The sequence below is a fragment of the Ambystoma mexicanum genome, chromosome 1q (assembly GCF_040938575.1).
Source record: "Ambystoma mexicanum isolate Mex_15411 chromosome 1q, UKY_AmexF1_1, whole genome shotgun sequence".
Classification (NCBI taxonomy): domain Eukaryota; kingdom Metazoa; phylum Chordata; class Amphibia; order Caudata; family Ambystomatidae; genus Ambystoma; species Ambystoma mexicanum.
In genome coordinates this window covers 477,340,603-477,359,842 of record NC_090922.1, presented here as the reverse complement: position 1 = coordinate 477,359,842, position 19,240 = coordinate 477,340,603, and the positions used below count along the sequence as shown (strand labels likewise).

At 45.7% G+C, this 19,240-nt stretch overlaps 1 protein-coding gene across 6 annotated transcripts in view; it reads left to right on the top strand.

The window, feature by feature from the left end:
• The window catches only part of LOC138521546 (uncharacterized), a 349,602-nt gene that overhangs the window by 274,938 nt on the left and 55,424 nt on the right, over positions 1–19,240 (top strand). For all 6 annotated transcript variants that reach the window (XM_069634500.1, XM_069634517.1, XM_069634509.1 and 3 more), the window contains 2 exons: positions 881–1,039; positions 6,753–6,905. In XM_069634500.1, the coding sequence (XP_069490601.1) occupies positions 881–1,039; positions 6,753–6,905 (312 nt within the window). The remainder of the gene's footprint in view (positions 1–880; positions 1,040–6,752; positions 6,906–19,240) is intronic.

Sequence of the window (19,240 nt, the reverse complement as noted above, 5' to 3'; positions counted from 1 at the left end):
TATGGGACTTTATGTTATGGTGATTTACCACCGTTGGCGGCACTCATAATCCAGCGATAATGCTGCCGGACCAAGTGCCGGCAATGGTAATACTGTTTGGTGGTATCCCACCAGATTTACTGGCGGGAAACTGGGGACCAATATTTCTTGCCTTAGAGATAAAACCTTCTTCATACCATGTAGCAAAATCCATCCCTGTCCAAACGCATGGAAATAACGCCCATTCAATGTCATTGTTTTAATTTTATGGCCAGTCAAATTATTTTCTGAACATCTGTCTGGATTTTAATATTCGGTGAGGTAGGGATTAAAACAAAGAGCCCGATTTGGACAGATTTGAGGACCGACTTCTTGGAGCAAAACTGCTCTCACATTCTCCCTTTGCATTTTCCTGCTTCGAAACTCTGATTCAGAGCAGGAATTTGCATGCAGAGGCAGAGACGCGCGGCATGCATGCATGCTCAGCCGGCTCACACATCCCGCAGGTTGGACGGATCTGCCAGTGCACAGCATGCCTGCTGTTGGATTGACTTTTTTTTGGCTCTGTCACTCACTCAATGCAGGGGTTTTGACGTCCTTGCGCGTGCACAGGTAATTGTGTATTGCCCCTTATGGATACCAGTCTACAAAGGTGGATGTAGAGTGTCTTCACGCTGCCCTAATGCAAAAAGAAAGAATGTTAGGTTTTGGTAGTGTCTTGTGGAGTGTACGCTTGCCAAAAGGTTTCAAGCCAGTGACGTCTTAGTGCACAGTAAAGTCTTTGGACCCTTAAAGACAGGCCCTTTTATATACATCTGTAATTTCGTAATGTGTGTGCCAATGCCAAGCAGTCAAATATAAAGATGACAATCTCTCTTTTCTGCTATGCTTTTTTGAACAGAGGGTGAACAAATACCCACATATGAGCAGTCCTGTCTTAATCTTCCGCCAGCGGCATGTGAAGCACTCATGCGTTTGTCTGTAGAGGAACATCTGAAAATCAGAGTTACGTTCGATTGCTGCAACAATACCAACAACTGCAACACAGGGGAGTATAAGCGTAAGTATAGCACCGCAGATGATTATAGTCACCTACTGCAGCAACACATGCTCCAACATACATGTTTACTTATCAAGACCCATTCCATGGATCTTTACAGTTCCCAGCAAGTTTGGAAAGACAGCGCTCCGCTTTAGGATGCAAAACGTTTAATTCGAGGGGAAAAGAAATAAGCAAATGGAAGAGAAGGTGGCAATGTAATGTTATGTTATTGGGAATTTGAATAGCGCTTTTTACCATTGGTATGATTTCAAAGCGCTGTGGGTTGAGCGCCCTCTGGGAATGCAGTCCAGGTCAGTGGAGAGAGTAGTGTAGTAAATTGCATGGGTGCACTCGATATGTGTGCAGCTAGGGCGGGTTAAGTGGTGTGTGGCTGCATTCTAGTGCTAGGTGTGGTGCGGCGGTTGTATGACATCAGTACAATGTGTGCAGCAAGGCCAGTGGGACTTGGGTAGCTGCATTCTGGTGCTGGTGGAGATTGTGAAAGGGACTATGGGCTCTATAAGGACCATGGCGGTACCCCCATGGTAAATTCACGGGGATATCACCAACGCAAATTGCGTTACTGCAACTTGGTCCATCGCTATTAAACCAGGATCCCGTTTTGCCCGGGGGGCGGTAAGTCCCCATTCCCATTAGAACATTCTGGGTGCTATTACTGTGGCGCTAATAATAGTGCCGCAAATGGGCAGAGTGCTGTGATTATCTCCCACTTTCCGTCCAAACTCGGGATTGGTTGGAGCGATAATACAGCGTTTAAAGCATTACTGTCGCATTTTTACCTCTCCACCCAACCCATGATGACGCCCTATGTGTACAGCTAGGCCGATTCTCAGGGGCTATAGATGTGCTCTAAAGACTGTTGAGGTGATCATTGGGCTTTACAAGTATGTGCACAACTAGGCCGAAAAGACAGTTCCTTGTCCGCTGCCTGTTTGTTTCTGTTTCTGGTAGCAGGAGTCGCTGCACCATGCGCATGTTAAATGTTCCCTAAAGCTCTTAAAAAGGTCTGTTCTCTTCTAACTGGTCGAGTGAGAAAGAGGCTATTCGTCAAGTTACACAAACTAGGAAGTCTGTTGATATTCATGCGCAGACTGATGTCGGCGTGTCCATACACATGCTGCACCTCGTGGAGTGATCAGAGGCAGGATGACCCATGAGGAAAAGAGATTTCCCATTTCCACTAGGCCAGAGAGGTTGGGGTAGAGGTTGGGGTAGAGGGTAGAGTGAGGGAGGCAGAGCATCGCCTGCTGATTTTCCTGAGGGTTGCATTGATAACATACTAGGGGACCCAATCTAATATCAATGCAGGCTTTACAGGACACATTGAGCTGTACTATATTTGAATGTTGAACTTCCACAACCTGCTTAAGATCAGAGATCTGTTGAGGGGGGCATGTAGGTGGCATGAGCTGAGTTTTCATAGTGTTATCATCCCTTGGGATCTGGCTTTGTGGTGGTACAGGATTTACAGCCCTGATGTTTGTGGACACTGCAGAGCGGTGGGTGAGTGGGTGTGTGCTTAGATTCGATATATGTGCCTATGTGGGGCAACGTCTGGTGTCAAGAGCCGTCAGTGACTGTCAGTGTCCAAAGAGTTGTCTGCGAAAGGGATAGGGGGAGTGATAGGATGAGGCAAGTGGATTTACTTAGTTTTATTCACTATGTGTATGGGACATTTGTGATCCTCCACGATGTCCTGGATGGGTCTTAGCCTGCCTCCCTGCAAATGGACGCAAAACCAAATTACACTGCAGGCGCATCTTTTAATGAACAAATCATAATAACTTTCAAAATTCATTCTGTTCATTGTTCAAGGGTGTGGACTTTCCTTAAAAAATAAATAATGATTTTACTTTTAATAACTGTCTCAAAGCTCTTGCATCATCTGGATTCTTTCCAAGTAAGAAAGATTTTGTGTTAGTCAACCAAACCTCTCATGACTTGTGTGTGTGTTTGTTTTAACTTATCACTGACATTTAACTATGGGGCAGATTCTCAAGCAGCGCAAGCAATAGAAGTTCAGATATTGCGCTCGTTTCATTTCCGCTGCTTTCAGAAATGCTCAGGTCACCATATTCACAAAGGTGACCTGCGCATTTCTTTAGGGGCTCGACTGTAGCGCAAAGATGCGCTGCTCCATCCCCTTGCATACGTAAGCGTTGGGAGTGCGCTCCCGACAATAATATATGAGAGGCACCCAGCAACCACGTGGATGGGCTGTTAAAGGGCACCACTCAGTGAAATAACCAGAAACCAAAGCATTTCCATGCCCCGTTTGGGGCATGGAAATGCTAGCTTGCCAGCCACGCTTTAACACGCAGCTGCCACACTATCAAAAATAAATCATGCCAAGGTCAGAGATTACCCTGTCATGATGTGCACCACCCACTGCGCCTCTCTCAAAATTCAAGTTTGTGAATTTGCGATGCGCTTTAAAATTACCCGAAAGGACCCCTTATTTGGGCAAATGTGCAAAGCGGAAAAAAGGGCACCTGAATTCAGATGCCCTTTGTGAATTGGGCTGCTACTAGCACTGCTATTAGCACTGACTTTGCCCTGACTTTACAATGGTGCAAAGCCACTTTGCACTGCATAAATACACTTTGCACCGCTCTGTGAATCAGGGTGTGTGTTGGCAGTGCAAAGTCACTTTGCACCGCGCTAGAAATTCCATGAATCAGGCCCTTAGTTACAAGTATTTATGTAACCGCCTATTCTGAAATACTGCCTCCTCCTTCAGAAACCCTGGAATTCACCCTGCTATTTTATGCAATAATTGTCTATTAAATAATATCCGGATTGACATGCACCCGAGCTATCACAATCACCACCCATCAGCCTTTAACTGTGTTTGAACTCACTCTTAGTTTTATGTCCACCCTCGTTCCTTCACCACTTCACCCCTTCCCTTCTCCTTTCCTCTAAAGATTATAATGATACGCTGCACTTCATGCACCTTGATCACCTCCCATGGCATCTCCTCCAAGCTGTAGTGCTGCCAACATCTATAAAAGAAGAAATTAGCAAAAATGAGGATTGCCACCCACGTAGAAAATGAACTCCAAATGTTGATCTTTGATGGGGATAAATACGCAAATTGTTCTTTCTGTCATCTTTAACGTGTCCACCTCTTAACATGCTACCGCTGCTTCAGAGAAAGCTGCCTTTAAATGAATATGCAACTTCACAAATAGATATACTTCAAAAATGACCTGCTGACAGCGCATGCAGCGTGTACCTGCGTCTAAATACTGCTTCAGTTATTGCTGTTGATTGAGCTGCGGACAGTGACCTGGAACAGAAGTGCTTTCTGTGTTTCCGGATTTGACATTCAGGGAGATACTTTTTCCTGGATTTTGGATCCGTGGAACATTGGGCACTCAGCACCACAGGTACAACCAGGTTTTTTTTTAAAGTTGAGCAACCCCCATCAATGTTATGGAGGGTGCAAAAAAGCATGACAAAATCTCTTTGTGAGAGCAGAATAGGCAATTTCAGTTAAGCCACATATGCCACAGCGCCACCCAGAGAATCTTCTAGGGATGGCTACTGAGGGCACGATTCTGAACGTGCTGTTAAGTACCCAAAAGGTTGCCGATAAGCGTTAGCGACCTTTTCGGTATTTAACACCTATTCTGAAGGTGGCGCATTGTTCCAAAGTTGAAACAAATGTGCCACTTTTGGAATTTATGTACCGGTTGCTAGGATGGGCGATACATCAACCTAGTAACCGGCACTTTCGGGGCCCGATTCTCAAGTTGGTGCTAATTACTGAAAATGTCATAAAAAGTGCTTACAACATTTTCGGTAATTATGACCTATTCTGAAGGTGGCGCACTCTTCCGAAGTCGGACTGATTGCGCCACTTTCGGAATATGGGTGCCGGTTGCTAGGAAGGGCTGGAAACGGACCTAGCAACCGGCACTCTCGTTATCTCGCCCTTTGCATGGTTATTCTCGTGGCATTCCTCCAATTTCGTAAGCGCTTGAATTTGGCGCTGAAGTACGGTAACAAATTGGTGTCGTACAGGAGGAGTGCCACAAGAAGCACACGTAAAGAAGGAGTGCCACAAGAAGCACGCGGCTGTTTGGGTGTGCAGATGGTGATAGGCGGCCCAGCACTGCATTTTGTTATCTTTGTTTCCAGAAGAGTGCATGCTGTCATGGCAGTATGCACTCTTCTGAAAATAAAGATAAACAAATGCAGTGCAGGACCCACTTGTCAATATCTGCACACCCAAAAAGCACTTTTGTTTTCATCGCGGCAGCATTTTCGTTAAATAACGATTCCCTCGTTATTTAACGAAAATGCTGTCGAGATTCTGCAATCCGCCTGTTTCCATTAGAAACAGGCGGATTACAGCAAAAGCACTGTTGTGCTTTGCGAACACGCCCAGGCCCACATGAGAATAGCAGTGGTGCCTGGGCGTCAAGAAATGGCGCAGTGAGTCGTGCTATTTAGCATGGTCACTGCGCCAAGATGAGAATCGGGCCCTCTGTATGCCGCATTTTGCATGGCGATTCCTGTGGCACTCCTCCAGTTTCGCACACGGTACGAAGTGGCGCACAAGTACGGCACCACTTTGGTGTCACAGTTGTGGAGAAGTGCCACATGAAACACTGTTCATTGTCTCAAGAGATTTCTCATGTTGTGAAATACCTCATGATTTATGTCATGAGGTATGATTTAATCCAGACAGGTGAGGCAGGAAATAGTCCTGCGAAAATTATCATTACTTGCCATGATCTCGGCAGCACTTTCGTAAAATTATGATTTATTTTACGAAAGTGCTGCTGAGATTTTGCAACCCGCCCTTTGTGTACAGAAACAGGCGGATTGCAGGCAGCGCACTGTGGTGCACTGCGATGACGCCCAGGCCCACTTCAGAATAGGCGTGGTACCTGGGCGTCAGGAAAAGGCGCAGTGAAGCATGCTGTTAACATGCTCACTGCGCCTCTTTGGGAATCGGGCCATGAGAGACGTTGTGGCATTGATGGCTTAGCCGGAATCGCCTCATCTACTCATATATTGCACAACAGAGTTCACACTATAACGCCCACTGATACTGATTTGCCAAGACATATCAAAACCATTGGAGCACTGGACCATTAATCCTTCCTACTGATGTCAGACAGGTTAGGCGGCATCTCACAAGCCATCAACATGATAAGTAATTCTATAAAAGCTCGTGTCTCCTGTCCCCTAATCCAAGAACCTTGCCTCATAGTTGCATAACATTTGAATGTCGGCTGTAGAGATGTCAGGAGACAGGTGGTCTGGTGTGGGTCCAAAAATCATATGACAAGTAAGCTTTTCTTTACAATGTCTATGTTGTTTACGACTTCATGACGTCTCTCTTCAGTTTTCGCATGAGGGTCTCAGACTTGAAGGAAAATGCTAGAAGAGGAAGGAAGAGCAAGGTAGAGTCAGAGCCTTTGTTGTTTTTGACAGGCATAGTCTGTCATGTGAGAGCTTTGCTGCCATCTTGATACAGGGCAAGTTAGCTCTGGAACTTCCAGTACTGCCTGTTCTTGGTACATTGGACTAGTGTTGCACACAGGTCGCCATTTTCAAAGCGGCCCCAAGACTCATAGACACACATTGTGTTCTGCTGCCTCTCGTTCTTTTTTCTTGCTCTCTTTCTTAAATGACCATTCTCTGAATCCGCCTCCCACTCTGACATACTCTTATTCTTTCTGTCTCCTATCAGGCCAACGGGAAGATGCCCCCCCAAATGGATTAAAGTGTCCAGTGTGCTTCAAGACGAACTTCACTGAGCCTTGTGATCCTTTCACCAATACAATGGACTGCACATTGAATGAGGAAGAATGCGTTACTTTCATCGGGAAGCTCAGATTGGCAGGTAACTCCTCAGGCACAAGCTGACAACCAGAGCAGGAGTGGGGTGAGGAGGATGGGCTAGCGGAAAAGTGGGCCGGTTCTGTCTTGTTAATATTCTCCTTTCCTATACTTTTGTTTACTTGTATTTAAAGGTTTGCATGTGAAATGCAGTAATTGTCAAGGGAAAAATGCTACAAGCAAGACCTACAATTAAAATGACAACAATGCAGCTACCTACCATTTAAACAACATCCACAGAGCAAAGCACAGGCATAGCCTGTTGCTACTGTTAGTAGCACTTTGCACTGTCAATGCAGTATTAAAGGCTAAAGGCTGCATGCCCTTTTTCAAAGTAAGGTAACATTTGGCCTTTTTTTGAACAGTTTTCCTGCGGCCCTCACCACCGCACTCCTCTCAAAACAAGCACATGCCCCCTGCAGCAGTACCACAATCTCATTGGCTTGAGGGTCATGTGACTACTTCCTGAGCCTACTTCCTAGACCTTGTAGGGTAACCTTGCCTGGGTATCAGTGATGTGATTGTGTTCCCTGCTGTCCCACACAAATTACTGCGCCACAGTGATTCGTTTCCCTCGTGTCCTACTGTGATTTTTCACCCCTGCTGTATTACTTCCATGTTCTGCCCTAATGTGATGCCTGGTATTCCACAATAATGGTGTGCCCCACTAATATTTTGCTCCCTGATATCCCATACTAATCCCACATTCATCTTTGCCGCTTCCTAATGTCTCAAATTAATTATTGCCCTACTGTGATCTTGCTCCCTGGTGTCACATATTAATTGCCCAACTCTGGTTTTGCTCTTTGGTCTTCATACGTTAACTTTATGTTGCTTTCTGATTTTGTTCCCTGTGTTTTTCTGTAATTCTGTACCCAGGTGTCCTCTTATAAGATTGCTCCCTGGTTGTCTCAAATTACTGATTGCGTTACTGTAGACGTGCCTCTTGGTGTCCTACTGTGAGCTTTCTCCCTGGTTTCCCACATATATAACTGCCCCACTGTGATTGAGCTCCCTTTAATCCCATGTTAATTATTGCCCACTGTGATTTTCCTCCCAAGTGTCCAACACTAATTAGTGTCCCGCAGTGATTTTGCTCATTTGTGTCATTCTGTGATTCTTTTCCCTGGTATCAGACTATGATCTTGACACCTGGAATTCTGCTGGGATCCTGTCCATGGTGCCCCTCATCAATTGTTGCTGCTCTGTGATTTTGGCCCAAGTGTCTTAGTGCCCCCTTTCATTTTGCCCCTGGCGTCCTACTGTGATCTTGCTTCCTGGTGCCATACATTTTTGATTGTCCCACTGTGAGTTCACGACTTGATGTTCTACTGCAGGGGTCTGCAACCACTCTAGGTGCTTTGGACTATGACTCCCATGATCCCACACGATTTTCTATGCAGGTCATCACTGATTGGAGACTCTGACTGAACTGCCAATGAAGATGGCCGCTTGAGCTTGTGGCTCTACTCCACCCAGCACTTATTAAGGGTAAAATATATCATTTATATAAGAGGAGACGCAAAATAAACAAAATCTTACGAATTGGAAGACATGGAGAGTATAAAAATGTGAAATCCGACAAGCTGTGAGATCAAAAGGCTACGCTGCTAACGGTAAAGCTCAGGACCGCGTACGAGGCTGGAGACACTTCGAGAAAATGGCGGTGGGGTACGGAAAGAGCTATGTCTACTAGTGGCATTAGACAGTATTTTTTGTGCAAAACGAGAGCAATTCTCAACGGCAACAAGGCATACACTTTGAATAGTACGGCAAAATAAGCTCATCAAGGGGACCATGATGCTCTTGCCTTGGCTGCTCTTTTCAAACTTCAAGAGAGACGATCGAACACTGGGGTGAGTTCAACCGTGGAGAAGATGTACTCCATTCTAACGCATCAAGGCAGAACACATTTCTTCATGTAAGGAAAAGTGGAATGATTGCAGAGAGACATGATAAGAGTCTGTTGGGCAGAGGTGCCATGCAGATGATCCTCAAGACCACTTGTGTTTATGGGCATGCAGAAGTAAAATGGCGGCATTGCAGGGTAGTGTTCTAAGGCTGTGAACCCTGAAAGCTGAAAGGAGGAAATAATAGTATAGTATGGCTGTGCAGCACTTCAATACAGGCTGCGCTCGGCTCCTGACCACTCCCTCCACCCCCCATTGAGCACTTTTCAGATGGTACTGAGGAATACAGAAGCCTAAGCCGGTGATCAGCGGGAGAGTCCCTCTGCCCTCCAGTATGATTGTTGTGTGCCATTATCGTGTGCAGTTGTGCAGTGTACCATTGTCGTGCACAGTCGAGCATGTAGCTGCTGCTCTCTCTTAGCAGTCTAACCAGCCTACACATCAATGTATTTGATTATTTATTATTTATTGTATTTATTTATTATTACATTTATAAAGCGCGCCAAGCCCAGAGGCATCCGGGCACTAGGTGCAGAGAATACAATTTGCACTAATGGATGTCAAGTCCCGTAATTAAGCACAGAATGATTAGCAAGCAGATTGTAACTAAACACAAGATTGATTCATGTGCATGGTACTGTCGCACAAGGTTGTCCCAGATTATAATTCTTGGGTGAAGAGCCAAGTTTTAAGACCTTTGCGAAAAGCCCCGAAGGATGGTTCTGATGTTAGTGTGAGCGGAAGGGCGCTCCAATGTTTAGCAGCTATCCCCTGGGAAGCTACGACCCTCTGCTTTTCGCAATTTGAATCTGTGGATTTTGAGGAAGTGCGAATAGATGTCCCGGGTCGGTCTGTTATATTGTGATTTGGAGAATTTGACAGATATTTGGAAGCCAATTTAGTGAGACATTGGTGCATTAATGAGAGAGTCTTAAACATGATGCACTCACGAACGGGCAGCCAGTGGGCATTGCGTCTAGCAGAAGAAACACTGTCCTCTCGGGGAATGTTCAGTGCTGCTCTTAGTGTATTGTTTCGTAAGATCTGAAGTTTTTAAATGTTGCCTGTGGTGAAACCTGCAAAAAGGGCATTGCAGTAGTCTAATCTGGACAAAATAAGGGCTCTAGCGATTGCGATGCAACTGTATATGGTCAAGAAGGGTCTGGAGGTGTTAATACGTTTTGAAGTATATGCTACGGTGGAGGCAACTGTGTTTATGTTTCTAGTTAATGTTAGCAATGAGTGCAGGTAAACTCCTAAAGTTTTTACTTCTTTAGAGACTGGTATGGTGTTTCCGTCGATGCTGAAGGATTCACTAAGTTTGTTTAATCGTGTTTGCCTTCCAATAAGGAGCAGTTCATTATTTTCGTCATAAATATTGCTAAGTACAATGGAGCCTGTCTCGTACATACCTGAGATTGGTAGGAGGATCTGGATATCGTCCGCATAGTTAGTATAGGAGATACCCATAGCATCAAGGAGGTCAAAGAAGGGCTTTGGAAGTGGAGAAGACACTCATTGAACTATTTGAAATGGAAGGATTCGAGCCAGGCTATTACTCTGGTGGAGAAGTAGGCCACTGAAGAGAGGTGCTAGCAGAGGATGTTGTGGTCCACTAAATGAAAGGTGGCTGAGAGGTTGAGTAGGAGTAGAGCCCGATTCCCATTGTCAATGATCTCGTCCATTTGGATTTTCAGATCCAGGAGTGCTGATTCCGTTCCGTGACCAGGACAGAAGCCAGATTGGCATAGGCCAAGGAGGTTATTAGATTCAAGATATTTTTTAATTGCAAATATGCTGCTCTGTCCAATATTTTGAGTAGGAAAGGGACTGTCATGATAGGGCAGTAGTTTGTAGGGCTGTTGGGCTCTGGAGTGGGTTTTTTAAGAGGGTTAGGACCCATGCGTCTTTAATATTGTTGGGAACATTGCCTGAGGAAAAGTTGTTAGTGATGTAATGAAAGGGGCAAGCTCTGCTGCCCAGTCTTTAATAAGTGAGGCTGGGCCGAGGTCCCCTTGACATCTAGTAGGCTTCAGTCCTTTGATGATTTTAGTGGCTTCTGGGATAGAGATTGAGTAAACTCGAACAGGTGCGTAAGGGGGGGCATGTGGAGGTGGGGGTTTGGCCGGCGCCTCGTAAGGTATCAGTGTGACTTTCCTGACTGCGATTTTGGTTTGAAGTAAGGAGATTTTGTCCAGGAGCGCCTTTTGAATGTTTGAGCACCATGTGGTGTTTTTAAGGCAGCTAGATGGAGGGGAGGTTGGTGATTCCAGTTCTTGCAAGATGACAAAGAGCTCTCTCGTGCTTGAATTCGCATTTTGTATTCACTTATTGTACGTCGGACTTTTGGCTTGGACTATGGCCTGTTTACAGGTATTAGAGGTGGTGGTGAAGTACTCTTTATTGGCCCCTGAAGTTTTTTTTCCATGTGGACTCAGCTGCTCGTTTTGTGGATCGTAGTATTTTAAGGTTAGGGGTGTACCAGGAGTTCAGGTGTGCCACCCGTTTCGGTTTGCATTCGATCATGGGTTCTACGTTCTTTATGGCCAGAAGTAGAGTCTGATTGTATAGTTCAACCATGGTGGACGGATCATTGGATGAGTGCTTGTAGGTCGTTAGAGGTTGCAATAATGGGATTATGTTGACAGGCGTGATATTGCAGGCATTCCTTGAGAGGGAGGCTGGAGCCAGAGGGGACGTGGTGATTAAGTTTTTGTTCCCGGCGATAGAAAATGAGATAACATTGTGGTCTGACAATGGGTGTGGTACGTTGGACGTTGGATAGAATATTGATGTTACAGTTAGAATCTTCCAACCAATCTAACATTCGGCCATTGTCATGAGTGGAGCATGTGATGTGTTGAGTGGGGCCCAATGCTTCGATAGCGTTGCTTAGGGCAAGTGCGTTTCCATCCGTTGGATAATTGAGACCTAGGTTTACATCCGCCATGAGAATAATTTTAGTGGATGGCTCAGTGTCGTCTGAGAGGAGCTGAGAGATGTCTTCCTCGAAGGTTAGCAGGGGCTAGGTGGTCTGTATATTAGGCGAATAGTTAGGGTGTCATTGTCAGAAAGGGTCAGTTTGGTAGAGAGTAATTCTCCTGACTGGAATGCTTGGTTGGGGATTTCTCTGAAGGACAGATGTTTTTTAGCTATTATAACCACTCCTCCCCCGTGGGCGACCAATCTATCTTTTTTGAGGATGGTGTAGCTATCTGGGACAGCAAGAGAGATGGCAGGGCCAGCAGCAGCATGCAGTCACGTTTCTGTGATGGCTAGTAAGTCCAAATTGTTCGAGGTGATGAGGTCGGCTATGTCTAGGGCGTGGGCCGGGATAGGTCTTGCATTGTTGAGGACACACTTGAGGGACGGTATTTCCTCAGTGTTGGCGCTTCTGATCTTCCTTAGGGCAGTAGTAGGCTTAGGCCATGTGTGGGGTTTGAGGCTGGTGGTGTTCCTTGCATAAGCCCCTGAGGCAAAGATACTGGCAATGTTGATGATGCTGGTGTTAACAGGCTTTGAAACCTCAATGGCATTGGATGTTACAAGGGCCACAGGATCATCAATACATCAATATTCCTTCCTTCAGACACATGATATAGAATCATGAAAATATCGAGACTTGAAAGCAGGGAGAAGTGGTGCTCAGAAAAGCATTGTTGCTGAAGTGTGCCAGAAAAGAAACACACTGCCCAGGATACAGTGCAAAACACCCGACTGTTTAAGGGCTTTTCTATGTTCAAGGAGGCTCATAACAAGTGAGTATGGGTGTTATACCACCAAGTATCACAATGTCTCAACAAAAGAAGATTTACCATATGCTTGTGAACGGGAAAAGAAAAATGGCCAAAATACGCTCGGAATAAAGGGGGAGAAACATGTAATACCTGTCTACCCTAAAGCTGAACATATAGGAGGGTTAGCCGACTATCAGCGCACAGATAAAGCAACAGCCTCCTTGTAAGACGTTATCAATCTTTAACAGTTTGCAGAAAACAATGCAGGTTAACAGTTCAGCAGAAAGAGCACATAATCAAGCTCTCCCCGTACGCCTAGAAGTGCCTTTAAACCTGTGCATTGACTGTTTTTACTGCATTGTAGTGCTTTCCTGTAAAGTCGAACTTAGAAGTGCCTTAAAACCTGCGCATTGACTGTTTTAGCTGCATTTAAGTGCTTTCCTGAAAAGTCAAATTTAGAAGTGCCTTTAAACCTGCACATTGACTGTTTTTGCCTCATTTTAGTGCTTTCCTGAAAAGCCAGATTCAGAAGTGCCTTTAAACCTGTGCATTGACTGTTTTTGCTGCATTTTAACACTCACCCAGTCTGGGGTCTTAAATTCTGTTCCCTGCGCATATCTTGTTTAAATCACCTCCTTCATCTGCACCGGTTTGGCTGCCAGGCCGCCTGGTGAGTTTACTCGAACATTGTGCAGTTCCCCTGTCTTTCCCTTCCCCCGCTACTTGGCACTCTCTATCTCTCCTATCTATTCTAACTCCTACTCTATCAACTATCCTATCCCGCTCACGAAGTCTGGAAGAAAACAGCTTTAAAAAGCTCTCCTGACCTCTAATCCAGGCCTATCTACTGCTGATGCCTACATCAGTGCTACTTCCAGGCAGATAATTACTGACATCCTCTTCTCTGTCCCCTCCCCAGACCTATGGGCTCCCCACTTGGTCGCCACTCTCTCCCCTTCCTCCTCCCCACCCATCAATGGTGGCACTAGATGGGAAGTACTCTTGGCATACTTCTCATCCTCAAGATGCATCATTAATGTCTCTCACAATGGCACTATAATGGCCCAAGGTTCTCAACCTACTCTTCTCCTCCTTGATCAGCGGCAGCGCCTGCCCTCTCTCATTAATTTTCTCCCTTCTCCTGCTGCTCCTCCTTCCTCCTCTCATCTATCCTCTCCGCCCCCAACAATGGGAGTACCATGCACCTGTACCCCTCCTCTGAAAGCTTTCAAAGGTGGTAATTAGCTACTTTGAACGTTTGTTCTACTGGCAAACACTCCTCTGACATGTGCTCCTTCTTGAAGACTTTGATCTGGATGTCGTTGCCCTTACCGAGCCGTGGTCAATGCCAGCTCTGTCACTGCTCTTGACACTCTCCTTCATGAGGGCAACAAAATCCTCTCCAACCGTCTAGGGGGTGGAGTGGCCCTGATTTTCCCAGAGTGGGTCCCTGCTTCTATCCTACCTACTCAATCTTGCCCTGCTTTTGAATGCCTCATCTGTAGGCTCAGGGTCTCTCTTGCTCTCTCAATCACCCTCGCTACCATCTGCAGGCCCACAGCCCTATCTTTCTCTCCCTCTCTGAATGGCCCGACCTCACATCCTCCCTTTGACCTCTTCTTCCAAACTCCTCATCCTTGGTGACTTCAACATCCACTATGACTCTCCTGAATCAGCCACCTCACTGTTCCATGACCTCTGTTACTCCCTCTCTCTCTCACTTTTCTTTCTACCGGTCTGACCCACTCAGCCGCACACACTCTGGATGCCCTCATCTATGGAGACAGTCCTATACCTCTAACTCAATCACCACCGCCCTCTCTTGGTCTGACCACTCTCTCCTCTTCTCCCACTGGGGGCCCCTCAGCCCCCTGTCTGAACTGCCACCCACACTGCCAGCCTCCTTTTCCATCATTCGACCAATGAAGTGTGTGTCAGTCACTGTTTTTGCTTCCCCTTTCATCCTGCCTCCCACCCCTGCTTCTGATTCCCCTTCTGACTCTGTCCTCACTAACCTGCACCTTGCCATCTCTAACACCCTTGACATGCTCTGTCATGAGGATCCACCTGAAAGCTGCCTCCAAGTGCAATGACTGGTATGACTCTGATCTAGCATCTCTGAAACCTAAGTGCAGAGTTGCTAAATGGAAGTGGCAGACTTCAGGTTCATCCTTTGTCAAACTGGCCTGTCGCCCGCCCCAAAGGCATTATCGTTTTTCTATCCGCTCTAAGAAGAGGGACAATATCCAAGCCCATATCTCTGGAGCCACTAATAACACGTCTGAACTTTTGAAAATTTGCAAGGAACTTGTGAATCCAACTGAAATCTCCACCACTCTTCTTCCTTCCCAGGCCCTCTGCAACGCATTGGCCTCCTATTTCTCATCTAAAACTCAGGACATCCTCTCCTCACCCACCATCACCCCCACCTCCACTGCCACTCCTGCCCTCCTGCCACCCTTGGCTTCCCACCCTCCACCCCGGACCCTCCTCCCTCCTGTCCATACCACCTGATGAGGTGACTAAAGTTGTCTGCTCTATGAAGGTCTCATTGAAACAGGTGCTCCCTTGCTCTTCTAGAACTATTAAGGACAACATCTCCTCTCACATCCAAACTCTTGCCAAATTCTGTAACCACTCCTTTGCCACTGGCTCTTTCCCCCATCCCTCAGCACTCCTTTGTGCACCCTCTCCCAAAAAAGCTATCTGCTGACCCTTCCTGCCCGGCCAACTATCACCCTATTTCCACCACCCCTTTCCTGGTGAACTCCTGGACATGTTGGTCCTCCCCCAACTGATCCTTCATACTGAACTTGCTGGTTGCCTGCATGACCATTAATATGGATTCTGGACATTCATAGTAATGGAAACTGCTCTCCTGAACACCTGTGAAGACATGCTTGTAAATCTTGACTCGAACTATTCTGCTGTTCTCATTCTCCTCGATCTCTCCTATGCCTATGCACGGTCAACCATTCTATCCTCATAAACCCTTGGCATTACAGATCGGGCACTGCACTGGCTGACCTCTTTCCTCACTAATCGCCTCTCCCAGTTGCAGCTGGGACCTTTCTCCTCCATCATCTCACTCTCTATCTGCAGCATCCCCCAGGACTCTATCCTATCGCCATGGCTCTTCAATATCTATCTTGCCCCTCTTGCTCACCTGATCTCCTCCTTCTCTCCTCATTTCCAGTGTAACGCTGATGATACACAGCTTTCCTTCAAACTTCCCCCTACTTCTTCCTCTTCTTCCTCTTGTATCCCCGATTGCCTGAACGCTATCCAGGCATGCTATGCTGCTAAGGACCTCTGTCTTAATAGCAGTAAGACAGAGATCCTTCTTATTGGGACACCTTCACCCTGTTCCCCTCCTACCATCTGACTGCCCTCCTTCGGCCCTCCACTCTGACCTTCTCTTGAGGCCAAAAACCTCAGGGTCATCTTAGACTCCTCCCTCTCCTTGACCCCTCACATCGTGAACCTTGCCAAGCAGCCCCACTTCTAACTTCACCTCCTGAGAGGCATTCTCCCTTTCCCCACCTTTCCCCAGAAGCTCAATGTTTCCAGAGCTCTTGTCCTCTCTAGGCTGGACTACTGCAACAGCCTCTTCCTCAATTCCCCCTTTTCCTCCCTACACCCCCTCCAGCTAATTCACAATAGGGCTGCAAGACTTATCTGTGTCCTCAAGTCCAGGGACCATATCTCTCCAGCCCTGAAATCTCTCCACTGGCTCCCGGTGACCACATTGATCATTTTCAAGACCCTCTGCATCATCCACAATACTTTCTGTAGCCTGGTACCACTCTATCTACAACTTTCTCTCACTAAATACTTCCCTGCTAGAGCCCTCTGCTCCTCTTTACTCCAACTCTCTGCTTGTCAAACGCTTCTCCAAGCAGAGAGTGGAAATTTTGGGGGATAGCAACCTTGTTTTAAGAAGAGATGTGGTATTAGTAATTTTACTACGATTATGATTACATATTGCCAGTACGGATGATCAGTTTGGATTGGGATAGTGGACTTGAAATTGAAATTCCATACTAGAAGAGGATACTTCGATGAAGATGAAATATCAACCATTAATTATGAAAAATAAGAAATAAATCCAGTCTTTTTAAGGTGTGACGATCAGCCCCGTTACAACATCATTTTACTTCGGATAGGTGGAAGAGATAGTTTGGCTGCTAACCCTTTAAAATTATTATGTTGTGTCAAATGAACTTTGTGGACCTGAAGAGAATATTTAATAAATGATATGCCTGGCTTCTCTGGGTGGTCTGAATTTATTAAAATATAGAAAGGATGGATCATTGGTAACTTTTAGGACCCCAAACACATTCGAAATGAAAAATATCCACATTTATTTTAGTGATAGGCAAATCTAATTGAGTGCCATGCACATCAGCATAGTAAGCATTTACAAGATTGCGCTTTTAAGGAAGAGTGGGTTGGATAGCTTTATTTGGTAAAGCTTTATGAATGGCATCTAGCTGCATTGGTTGGGAGAATCCTGTGTGAAATGTGGAGTTGACAATGTTTTGTAAGTGGATTTTATGCTGGGATCCGTTGGAAAAAAGGGGTAACTTGTGATTTAACAATCTGAGTTCAGCGGCAGAGTAAATGATCCAGAGAAGACAAGTCAGACATTGTAGGGAAGCTATCAATGAGAGGTGCACTTAACACACAGGGTGAAAGGTGGGTGCCAGTAATGTTTCTGAGTTTTAGAAGGGGAAAAAGGAGGCAACATAGTATCCATCCTTACTGTCAGAGCATAGAACTGATGCTGGTCTTTTGTGCTCCTGGGGTGTGGATGAGTGATGTAAAATGTCATGGGACCCATAGGATGCCAGGAAATGTAGTCTGGGCTAAGCAATGGGTTAAGTGTGTGCAGAGAAAATTCGCCTAATGGCCTGAAGACTCTTCTAGATGGAGTGAAAAGTATAGCACAGTAGAAGAACTTAATGTTTAAAAAGAATCACAATAAAAACACTATAATAGTTAAAACTTCTAAGATGAGAGATCAGTCACCAGAATACCATTAATGTAGGATAAAGACCTGTGTACAAGCAGAAGCCTTTACAGTGTTCAATGGTGTTTCACAAATCATGTTTCAAGCATAGCCATTTTGTTCGCCACTTGTTTTTTTGTCTACATTTTGAATGACCTAACTTTTTTTCTATCAGCAGAAGAAAATGGGTGGACACCCCCAAACCCATGATGCCTAACACCCGCCTCCTTGACACATCTCACACCAGCTTAACTATTTGGGTCACTCCAATACCCTGACCCATGGCCCTCTCACCCCTAGCCCCTACGCAAACAGGAAATGGGGAGACAACACTAAACCCTCAAAGCTCACCCTCCACCTACATGACACACCTCAAGTCAGCATTACTCTTTAGGCAACACAGTCTCTCAGCCTGTGGTCCCCTCAACCCCAGCACCTACGGCATCAGGAAATGGTCAGTCACGCCCACCAAACACCCAAGCCTCACATCTCCCCTCAATGAAATGCATTGAATCCCTCTTTGCCTCCCTGCCCCCTGCCTCCTGATCCTCGAATTCCCCAGGCCCAAATGACCGACCCCATACCCCCTGAAATCTCCATTTTACCAGCATGCATAATGCCTGCAACTGACATCTTCTGACCTTCCATGCTCCATATGTGAACCCGCCCCTTGAAGTAATCATGTCACGTACAAGCATAATAATAATGATGCACATTCTAAATTGTACGTTTTATTGGTGGATGGTGGACAAAAATGTAACAAAAACAGTGGGCTTCCTTCGAAGTTTTGTCGTAATTCAGCGGTAGTTCAGCATGAATTATTGCCAAAATCGTTTAACCTTACCCCCAATTGGTGCGATGGCACTACAAGTGGTAGAAGGGCAGCGTAATTTCCCATTTTTGGAGTCAATAGAACTCCTTGGGGATTTTTGGCAGATTTACGACCGGCGAAATTAACGTGCAGTAAATTGCATATTTGTGGAGGTAAAGTGGAGGTCCAGCGATAAACTGGAGGTGAAGCCGCCATTTTACCTAAAGAAAACATCAGATTTGATTTCTGCAGGGATGTCAATTCACAAAAATTGTCTGGGGTAGCAGAAGTGACATTACTCACCCAATGACGACATCGCAGCAAGGGGAATCTCACAACTGGTCCCCTTGATTAAATCACAGGAAGTAGCACAGTAAGGCATTTGACCCTGATGACTTCACAGAAAGTTGAAACTCGGGTGCAAAACAATACAATTAATATGGCCATTGATAAAATAACAAACACCTATTTAAACTAGAGTGCTATAACACTGGTGGGATTATGATATTACAGGGGTACACGCAATATAAGCAGCATAATACTGTAGCACTGCCTTTAGATGCTAGTGCCTCCTTAAATGGCCTCCTTAAATGGCTTGTTAACTCCATCTTATGTCAATTATAAAGTCACACATCATGTGTGTAGTCTCTTATAATTACAATGTTTATAATTATAATTGGTTATTTATAATGCGCTCGAAACCTAGAGGTTTCTAAGCGAGAACCCGGGGATCGAGCTTGCTTCCAAGACGGGCCTGATGGCCCTGAGCTATCCTCCCGAGATATCCTCTTATATGTCTAATGCCAGTTTAAGCCTTATAACACAGGTGGAGTCTTGATATACTGTAGTATGCCCTAGTATGCCAAGTGC